Source organism: Benincasa hispida, chromosome 4 (genome assembly GCF_009727055.1).
Source record: "Benincasa hispida cultivar B227 chromosome 4, ASM972705v1, whole genome shotgun sequence".
NCBI lineage: Eukaryota > Viridiplantae > Streptophyta > Magnoliopsida > Cucurbitales > Cucurbitaceae > Benincasa > Benincasa hispida.
The window spans coordinates 58,342,211-58,353,089 of record NC_052352.1 but is presented as its reverse complement, the minus strand read 5'-3'; the positions used below and the strand labels follow the sequence as shown (position 1 = coordinate 58,353,089).

Genomic DNA, 10,879 nt, shown 5'->3' with positions numbered 1-10,879 from the left:
GAAGGAATCTCGGCTATAGTATTAAATATAAAACTTGGGTTATTGTTAAAGGGTTCACATAATGAAAATAAGTTGATTATAATGATATTTGCTCACAAGTAGTCAGACATATTTCTATCAGGGTGTTACTATGGTAGCATATCAAAATTTAGAACTTGAGCGACTAGTTATAGAGACAAATTTCTTGCATTGAGAGCAAAAAAGGTAATGTTTGCAAGATGATGAAGTCCTCGTATGGTTTAAAGCATTCTTCAAGAGAGTGATAAATGAGATTTGGCAATTATATGGTTTGAATAGTTCAAAACAGAAATTCATATGATTGTTGTGTATATCACAACAATGTTGATGATGGTTCAATTGTTGGAATGTTATCGAGGCCTTCTATCAATCATATAGAATTTATAATATCAGATCTAGAACTTCAACTAACTAGTAGTATTAGTAGCAAGAAGAGGTTGAACCACAAGAAGCCTAAGATAGAATCTCTTTAAGCTAAACAAGTCTTTGAAAGGCAGTAAAAATAGGGGGCTTTCGATTTGGGTTCTTAGAAAAAATAAATTGTAGGAAATTAAAGTGTAAACCCTAACACTACTTTGCCTACTTAAGTATGCTAACTAGTATGTTAATTAAGTTTAAATATAAGTTAATAATGTGTTTGTAGGAAAAAACCTGAGGATGGATTAAGAAGGAGAAAATATTCTAAGTGTTGAAAATGAAACTCTTGGGTACCAAGGTGTGTAGGCACATAATATGGAAAATTTGGCTAAGTGTTGAAGCCTTGCGTTGAAGTGTAAGTGACAGCCATGTTCATGGAGGTTAAGATGAGCCCATAATGGGCGTAAAACATGAAGTACGTGGCTAAGTGTTCGTCAAGGGTAATGTCATGCATTGGGCATGGGTTATGCATTGGCCAAGTCTTATGTGAGATTAGTTAGGCAAGGATGCGCATGGTAGAGCAAGAAGGCCTTAGACATGTGGCTGTGATTATACGATGTCTAGGCAAGGGCTACGAGCAAGGAAATCCAAGTGATGACTTTGGGCCAGGCGATGGGCACAAGATGCATTGAGTGTGTGCGTTGGCCAAGAGGGTGTGTGTCAGAATGTGCCAAGCAATGGTAAGAGGATGGTGATCCATGCGTTGGTTTAAGGGGTGATCACAACTTAACCACCCACTTGAGTGGGCCAGCTATAAAGGTTAGGAGAATTAAACCCACTTAGTGGGCGAGCTAGCAGCCTAAGTACATATATTTGTATGTATAGAATTTTGATGGAAGATACCTTTTCTCATTTAAAGGAAAATTAAAAAGGCTTAATCTTGTTACGAAAAAGGTAGTGAAGAATGAGGTTCTCGAACTTCTAAATGCATGTGTTATTTATGCAATTTCTGATAGCCCTTAGGTGAGTCCTATCGAGGTTGTGCCTACAAATGGTTCAATGATTGTTGTCTAAATTCATTATAGGAAGATTAACAAGGATACTAGAAAAGATCATTTTCCTTTCCCTTTATCGATTAGATGCTTAATAAACTTGTAGGTTTTCTCCCTACTATTTCTTGGGTGGTTAATTATTCATATTACAACCAAATTGCCATTGTTTTTGAGGATAAAAAAAAAAATACATTCACTTGCCCTTGTGGGACATTTGCTTTCAAGAGAATGTCATTTGGTTTGTGCAATGCCCTTGCTACTTTCTAGAGATTTTCATATTTCAGGGAATTAATTGAGGAAGTTAAAGAGATTTTCATGGATATTTTTCAATATTTAAATCTTCATTTGATTCATGTATTGCTAATTTAACTCTAGTTTTGAAGAGGTGTGAGAATGCTAACCTTGTTTTAAACTGGAGAAAGTGCAATTTCATGGTAAAGGAAGACATTTTGCTGGGCACAAGGTTTTCTTAAAAAGGGTTACAGGTTGATATGGTAAAATTTCTATTATTAAACAATTAGTTCACCCAACCAATGTAAAGGGAGTTGGAAGCTTTTTAGGACATACAGGCTTTTACATGAGATTCATTAAATATTTTAAAATCGCTAAAAGCATATAATTTTCTAAAAAAAGATGCAAATTTGTATTTGGTGATGCATGTTTACTAGCCTTTAATGGTTTGAAGAAATCCTACACCTGTTATTATTGTACCTGATTGGAGTTAGTCTTCTTAGATTATATAGATTGCATGTTTAACAAGACTTTTAGTATTAAATCATGTTACAGAAACACTCGAAATTAAGAAGTAGAACAGTCCTGCTTGCAGTTGAACGGTTGTCGACCTCTTTCTGTTAAGTGTTGTAACTACCAGATCTTCATCGTTGACTGAATCACCTGCACATATGTATACGAAATTGAATGTGAGATTAATTTAAGAGTGAATAAGAAATCGAGAGAGCAAGGCATTCGTTCTATAAAACTTTCAAGAGTAATAAAAGAGAACCTTCCAATTTGCACAGTGGACGTAGGCCTTTGGCCGAACCACTTAAACTCCTGTGTCTTTTCTTCTTACTTCTACAATCGTTTAGATTTTTCTAAGATATCGTTTACATAATGAGGCACAGAACAATGGTCACAAGTCCAAGATAAAGTGTCATTTTTTCACAAAATGGGGCACATGAAAAAGAAATATTATGTCTTGAAAAGAAAATTAAACCAACAAAACTAGGGGGTAAACAGATCGAGGCTGCTGTAGGAGAGAATTCCCTAGTCTATTAAGATGCTTTAGCTGCTACTGAAGAAGGTGGAGGTGAATACTATGGAGACTCAAGATTTGGTGTTAGATTTCAGTTGCTCAGTCCACATAACACCATCCAAGGGATGGTTTTACACTTATAAGAAGTGGGATGGTGGGCTGATCTATATGGGAAACAATAACACTTGCAGAGCTGTGAGAATAGGGTCTTTGTCCTTGAAGATGCAGGATGGTTCAATCAAATTGATAAGAAACGTGAGGCATGTTCCAACTTTGAAGAGGAATCTCCTTTCTTTGAGGATGTTTAATGCCATAGGCTGTGAATATAGGGGTGTGGGAGGAACCTTTGAAATTATTAAGGATTCTAAAGTGGTTTTGATGGCAACCAAGGTAAATGGTTTATATGTCATCAAGGATGTGCAAATGGCACACTCGGCTTTATTAGCAACTAATGAGGAACCTACTGAAGATGAGTTGTGGCATAAGAGACTCTCTCATATTAGTGTGAGGGGGCTACAAGTGCTATGTAAATAGAGAATTCTACCAAGGGATGTTGGAGATAACCTTAAATTTTTTGAACATTGTATATTGGGCAAAGCAATAAGACAACAATTACCCAAAGAACAGCACATTTTCAAGGAAATCCTTGAATACGTGCATTCAGACTTGTAGGGGCCAGCTCACTTTCCATCTCATAGTAGAGCAAAGTACTTTCTTTTATTAGTAGATGACTACTCAAGGAAGAGTTGGGTTTACTTTTCAAAATCTAAAGATGAAGTATTTAGTAGATTTAAAGAATAGAAGACCTTGATTGAGAAGTATACCTCTAAACAAATTAAATATTTGAGAACTGATAACGGTTTAGAGTTTTGTGGAGAGAAGTTTAATTTGTTTTGCAGGGAGCATGGCATAATAAGGCATAGAACCATGAGGTACACATCTCAACAAAATGGATTAGCTGAAAGGTTGAATAGAATAGTGTTGGAACGAGTAAGATGTCAGTTGTCCAATGCCTTGTTCCCTGAAAAATATTGGGTTGAAGCTGTCTCGTACACCATATACACTCTTAATAGATGCCAAATCATCAATCTATAGAGCTGAAAACTCCTGAAGAGAGGTGGACAAGATAGCCACCTAAGCTGGAACACCAAAAAGTGTTTGGTTGTGTAAGCTACGTGCACCAAAGCCAATGGAAGTTGAAACCAACGGTTGTAAAGTGCATGTTCTTAGGCTTTATATCGGGAGTGAAGGGCTTTAGGTTATGGCATCTAGTTGAAAAGAGGTGTGTGAACAGTAGGGATTTGGTTTTTAGAGAAAATGAGATGTTCATGATGTCAGAACAACCATCTTCTACAGTTACAAAGACTAGTAGCACTAGATTTAAAGTAGGGCCTCAAAATGATCATGGAGCTTCTAATTCCTCACAAAATCAAGAGTTAAAAGGTGATGAGGCTGCTAAAACCAGTGAGCATGTGTCAAGTGATCAAATTGAGACACATGGGGACTTACATGACTACTCATTGGCAAGAAACAGACCTAGAAGAACAATAGTACCACCAACAATATACCAAGAGTCTGATTTTGCTAGTGTAGCATCGAGTGTTGCCATTTCTATTGAGTAATAATGAACCTTCCAGCTTTGAAGAAGCAACAAATAACATGGATGCTAGGCAATGGATTGAGGCTATGAATGATGAAATGAAGTCCCTCAATCAAAATGACACTTGAAGACTAGAACCTTTGCCTAAAGGATACAAACCTATCTTATACAAATGGATTTACAAATTTAAAGAAGAGATTCCAAGTTTACAAAAGTCTAGGTTCAAGGCTAGTCGTGTTGCTAAGGGTTTCACTCAAATGAAAGGCATAGACTACAAGGAGGTGTTTTCTCACTTCAAGCTTTCAGCTGCCAATAGTCCAAAGAGCACAGATGAAGAGCATTTGAACTATATGAAGGTTGTCCCTTATTCCCAAGCAGTGGGATCTCTTATGTATCTTATGACTTCTACAAGACCAAACCTGTCCTATGCAATAAGTATGATCAGTAGGTACATGGCAAACCCTGGTAGAAGACATTGAGAGGCAGTCAAGTGGATACTAAGGTATCTATGTTCATCCAAGGAGGAAAAAGTCTTATATAGACAAAATGAGCCATCAAATGACGAAGTTTATGGTTATGTAGATGCAGACTATGCAGGGGACTTGGATAGAAGACGTCCCTATCATGCTATGTTTTCCTATGGGGGAACAATTTGATTAGTTGGAAAGCTACTTTGCAGCCTGTTGTGGCCATTTCCACAATAGAGGCTGAGTTCATCGCATTGCCTGAGGCTGTGAAGGAAGGTTTCTGGTTGAAAGGATTACTAAACGATTTCGGCATAACACAAAGAAAAGTTAGAATCTATTGTGATAACTAGAGCATAAAATACCTATCTATGTATCAGCAGTTTCACAGTAGAACCAAGCATATCGATATCAAATATTGTTTCATCATACAAGATATTGAGAAAGGGGAAGTCGAGGTAGTGAAGATTCATAGCTCTGAAAGCTGATATGCTAACCAAAATTGTTTCATTAAACAAGCTTGATAGATGCTTGCACCGAGTTACCTGAAAAAAGTAAGCTCAAGTAAGTTTAGTGAAGCAAAGAGGGAAGGAACTCTGGATTCTTACAAAGGTAGAGATTATTACAGAAAGACTCGAAATCAAGAAGTAGAATAGTACAACTAGTAGTTGAACAGTTGTCGGTCTCTTTCTGTTAAATGTTGTAACCACCAGAGCTTCATCATTGACAGAATCACCAGCACATATATAAATGAAATCGAATATGAGATTAATTTAAGAGTGAATAAGAAATCGAGAGATCAAGGCATTCGTTATGTAAAACTTTGAAGAATAATAAAAGAAAACCTCCCAATTTATACAGTAGACATAAGCCTTTGGTTGAACCATTTAAACTTCTGTGTCTTTTCTTCTTACCTCTACGATCGTTTAGATTTTGCTAAGGTATCATTTACACGATTGTGTAGTTCCTATCGCATCATGTACACGATCATTTAACTCCGCGCTCAATCATCTATATGATTGTCTAGCTTCAGTCAACTGTCGTCTATATGATCATTTAACGATTCTTCCAATCGTTTACTTAATTAAACTATCGTTTAGTTCTTGGTGCATTGTCTACACGATCGTGCATCTTTTTGGTAAACGACTGAAGGATTTTCAAGCTTCAACATTCTATCTCTCCTGACTCTTGAATTATTATCGACTGTTATATTTGAGTGTATTGTGATTATTGACGTGAAGATTTTATCACCTAGGACAACAAATCATTATTAGTCTTTCATGAAAATAGATAGATTGATAATGAAAATTGTTTATGACTTTAATTAATACATTGCTTCTTATTTTGGTTTCAAAAGATTAGTACTCAACTAAGTTAGCATGAGAAAAGTTTCTTGTTGAAAGATAATAAACTGGTGCTTAGATTATAGACTTAAACATCTCAATATCACAAGAACATGGTACTTTGCTCGAAACACCCTCTTTGAGCCTCTAAAACTCGAAATCTTGGGATGATTGTGGCCAGTCAAAACCCTAGAATATATAGAAGAAACTTTCCAAAATAGTTCATGACTTTTCCAAAAATAGTCTAGAACTGTGGCGCTCTTGTCCTTCAATCCTATAATCCTGCTGCAGCGGCCCGACATTTTCACCTAGCAATCAACAGGAATCCATCGCCATGTTCTTGTTTTGCGGCTTTCTCAAAGAGAAACGAGAGTCCTTTTTATCTTCACATTGTATACCTAAGACCACAAAGAAATCCACATAGATAGTTGAAAGCTTTTTTTTTTTTTTTGGAAAGGTTATCCTTATCTACTAGTTTAGTATAGCATTAAGAACTTATTCAATAACATGATTTCCAATTTGGCAATAAGACTGTGAGCGGTAACTTAATTTTTCCAATTTGAAATTCTCAACATGGAGCCTCTTTTGGTTAATCATTCTTAGATCAAACTCATTTCTGTTTTTAAACCGAATGACCATCTATGCTTCATGAGCTCTAATACCATACTAGGTAAAATGGGATTCCATCTCTAAACCAATTGATAATGAAAGAAGTAGCTCAACTATCTATAAATACTGTGAACTCCCTAATTAAATTTTGCAATGTGGATCCCAAACAATATTATCTCATTTTTTAATGCAAGGTATGATCTTAAATTTATCAATGATAATGCCTAAATCACGTTTAGATAAATTTGAAAAAGGATAAATACAACAGGTTGCTCTTTCAAGACTAATAGTTAAGTGTAAATCAATATTTTTAGAAAAAATTATCAATGATAGATTCTATCATTGATAGTCTTCCTGTTAGTGATTGACTCTATCGTTGATTGACTTCTACTATCGATATAGTCTATCATCGATAGACTTCAAGAGCTTAATATAAATTTTACCATATCTGCAAAAAAAAAAAAAAATTGCATGTTGCTAATATTTTGAACTTGATAGCTAGCTATATTTGCAGCAGCCCTTTGAAAAATTGCTCATCTAAATCTGTCGAATTGGTCAAGTTGTAATAGAATATGATGGGTCCTAAGTAACATACTTGCGTCACCTATCACATACCTTAGCAAATTTATGTAACTTCAATCCATATATACTTACATGAACACACTAATATAAATGTCGAAGGTCACGTTATCTACTTGTTCCATTGGACAACAAAACAACCTTAAAAACCAAACCAATTATTCTCTACAACTTGACATGGGTTTACATAGATATTGAAATAATGATATTTTAAAACAAGACTAAACTTTTAGAGATCCAAGTATATTTTAATCCAAACATAATATTATTCATTCAATGACATTTTTGTGGTTGACAAGTTCAATGTTCCACTTTTTAATTAAAAAATTTACTGTCATTATTTGTTTACTAATTCTTCACTACCTAGCCAATGAGAAGATTGGGTGTTAAATCAAATATTCAATTTCTATAATCAAATAAAAAATGTTTTTTTTTTCAAAGTCAACAATATATAAAATAAAGTCCACTCTTCTTTTAAGTACAATCTCCTTCATATCTTCAATCTTCCATCTCCACAGCCAGAGAAGAGATGAAACCAGAAATGGAAGTAAAACTTGAAAAGATGCAATTCCTTGGGATCTTTGGCATTCTCCAAGAAGCCTACAAGATCATCTACACATGGAGAAAAATCTTTTCTCAAATCACTCTATTCTTAATCTTCCCTCTATCCCTTTTCTTCTTGGCTTACATCCACATTTCAAATCATATGGCTCAAAAAATCCTCTTCCAAATAACTCAAACCAAATCCCAAAAGGGTCCTCCAAGATTTGTCAACCTTTCTGATCTCGTCATGTCATACGAATTGGCCTATTTTTCGCTTTTCATCATCGTCTACAGCATCTTTCTCACCATCATTTCTATCCCTTCTACCTCCGTCGTAACCCATGTTGTAGCCTGTATATACACCGACGACAACGAAAAAGTTTCTTTCACACGAAGCTTGAAAGTTGTAACCAAGGTTTGGAAGCGAGTTATGATCACATCGTTTTATTCTTTAGGATTCTCTTTCACATACGATTCGGTGGCAGCTTGTGTTCTTCTTTTGATATTTCGAGTGATCATCTTTAGATATAGGTTTTATTGGCACATCAAAGCTTCGATATTAATTGTGTTTATGGTGATGTATATGGTGGGATCATTGTATTTAAGCACAATATGGATGTTATCGAAGATTGTTTCTGTATTGGAAGAGTCGTATGGGTTTAAAGCGTTAATGAAAAGCCAAAGGCTATTTCGAGGGAAGATGGTGGCTGCAACAATCCTTATATTTTTTCAAGTGGTAGTTTGTGGGGCTTTGTTGGGGATGATCAGTAAGAGTGTTCTGGGGATTTTTTGTCTCGTGTTGTTTATCCATTTCTTGTTGTACAAGGTTGTTGTGCTGACGATATTGTATTTTGTTTGCAAATTGTACCATCGTGAGGATATCGACATGTCAGATTTCTCAAGTCTCGTTGAAATTTATGTGTCGTTAAAGGCTAATGATGTTCAAGTCGAGACTGAGAGCCTCCTAGTGTGACATTTTATGTAATATATATAAAATTATCTGAATGATTTAACTGTTTATTAATAGTTTGTTAAGTTTTTAGATGAATTCGTTTATGTTATTTGAAATCTTGGTTCAAACATTAGTTTTAATTTCAAGGTTCTATTAGACGACCATTTTGTTCTAATTTTCAGTATTTTGAATTTTTGTTTATTTTCTCTAAAAGAAAGATTGGTGTGTTTTCATGATGTTATCTAAAAACACAACCAACTAACTACATCTTCTTCACATTTTAAAGGATAATTGAGAAAAAAGGAATGATTTAGATACAAAATCGACTTTTGGTTGGAAAAAACATTAAACATTCATAAAATCTAACATTTATCCATTGTTATTCCTATTGGATGAAAATAATATTAATAAACTATATCAACTAACCCTTAGTAACTCTGGGTTGAAAAATTCTAAATAGTCTTTTTGAGTTATATTTACCTACATTTTAGGTTATCCATAAAAAAGTTATAGTTACATGATCTCTTAAATTTAAGAAAATAAAATTGTTTAGAGATAATGTATTATTTTTCAAGAGTTAAACATTCATTCTCTCAAAAAGAAAAAACTAAACGTTTATAAAATTTAAAAATTAAAGAACATATTGAACAAATTAAAGCTCTTGAACAAATTAAATCTAAAAATTAAAGAACATATTCATTAGAATAATCAATCACATTAGAACATTCGAGAGAAAGACTTCCCATAAGAGCTTGAACTTCCTCATTAGAGTCATTACTTGACTCAATTTCATCATCTAATAGGATAGCACAATATTCTTTATTTTGCCTTCTTAGAAAGTTTGGACATTCATTTTGAAAGTGCACAAACCCCTCAAATTCTCAACATCTAAAACTTTTTCCTTTGACACCTTGACTACTGTCGGTTTCTTTTTCACTTTCTATCCTCTTTGTAGGAACTTCCGAGAGCTTTTGGATCAAAGTTATTGCTGTTGTTACTAATGTCCTTGACATGGGAGGACACATAGTTTCCACGAGATACTGAATGTTTGTCTTGTCGTCTAAGAGCTTTGCCAAACTACTTTGTCATAAAGAAAATTGATTCAGCAAGATTTTTATCAATTTCTTTGTTCTTACTCTTAGAACTTTCATTGCTCAGTTAGGGTTATATTGCAATTCCCTTGAACTTCTTCTTAGGTTGACCTTCAAGGGGACATTTCAAATGTTCGAAGAGATCAAAATAGTTCATCAACTTTCATGTTGGCAATATCATGGGTCTCTTCAATAGCTGTAACCTTCATATTAAATATTTTAGGTAAGGAGTGCAAAACTGTTCACACAAGCTTCTCCTCTAAAATTTTCTCTCCGAGGGCAAAAGATTCATTGGCAATGTCTAGAAAATGCATGTTAAACTCTCTAATAGTTTCATCATCAAGAATCTTCAGACATTCAAATTTGATAATTAGGAGCTGCAACCTTGACATCTTCACCTTAGATGATTCTTCATGAGCAATAACAAGTATATCCCAAGCCTAATTTGCTGAAACACAAGTATTGATCAATCTGAATACGTCTTTATCCACTCCATTGAAGATTGCATTCAAGGCACGAGAGTTTTCTAATGATGCTTCATCTTCAACCTCTGTCCAATCTCTTTCAGGTTTTGGACTGATAACTCCACATTCTTATCAGCAACTTGAGGAGGCGACCATCCAGTCACAACAACCTTTATGACTTACTAGCATTAGATTTGAGAAAACCAATCATTTGAAATTTTCAATAAAAGTAATGCATTCCATCTAAAACACGAGGACGAGTAGTTGATCCACCTTCCTTGATTGACTCCGGTGAATACTCAATGAACTAGTAGTCAACCCGCTTTGATACCAATTGAAAAATTAGGTGGATCTCATCACAAAATACAATATCAATCACGATGTCACAGAGAATATGTATGAAAATAGGGAAACATGAAAAAGAAAAGAAAAAAATAACGACACATAGATTGGTCACCCAGTTGGTGTAAAAACACCTACACCTGGGGGGTAGTGTGCCTGGTGGAACGAAACTTTACTATAAAGAGTTTAGCAATTACAACGAAAGTACTT

General features: G+C 34.7%; 1 protein-coding gene across 1 annotated transcript; it reads left to right on the top strand.

The window, feature by feature from the left end:
* Positions 1-7,818: 7,818 nt before the first annotated feature.
* On the top strand, positions 7,819-8,793 carry LOC120076261. Its single transcript, XM_039030030.1, has one exon. The coding sequence runs from the start codon at positions 7,819-7,821 to the stop codon at positions 8,791-8,793; it is 975 nt and encodes a 324-aa protein (XP_038885958.1).
* Positions 8,794-10,879: the final 2,086 nt, after the last annotated feature.

What these genes read in the sequence shown, in the direction of transcription:
- LOC120076261 (XM_039030030.1), top strand. Translation starts at nt 7,819, where the DNA reads ATGGAAGTAAAACTTGAAAAGATGCAATTCCTTGGGATCTTTGGCATT.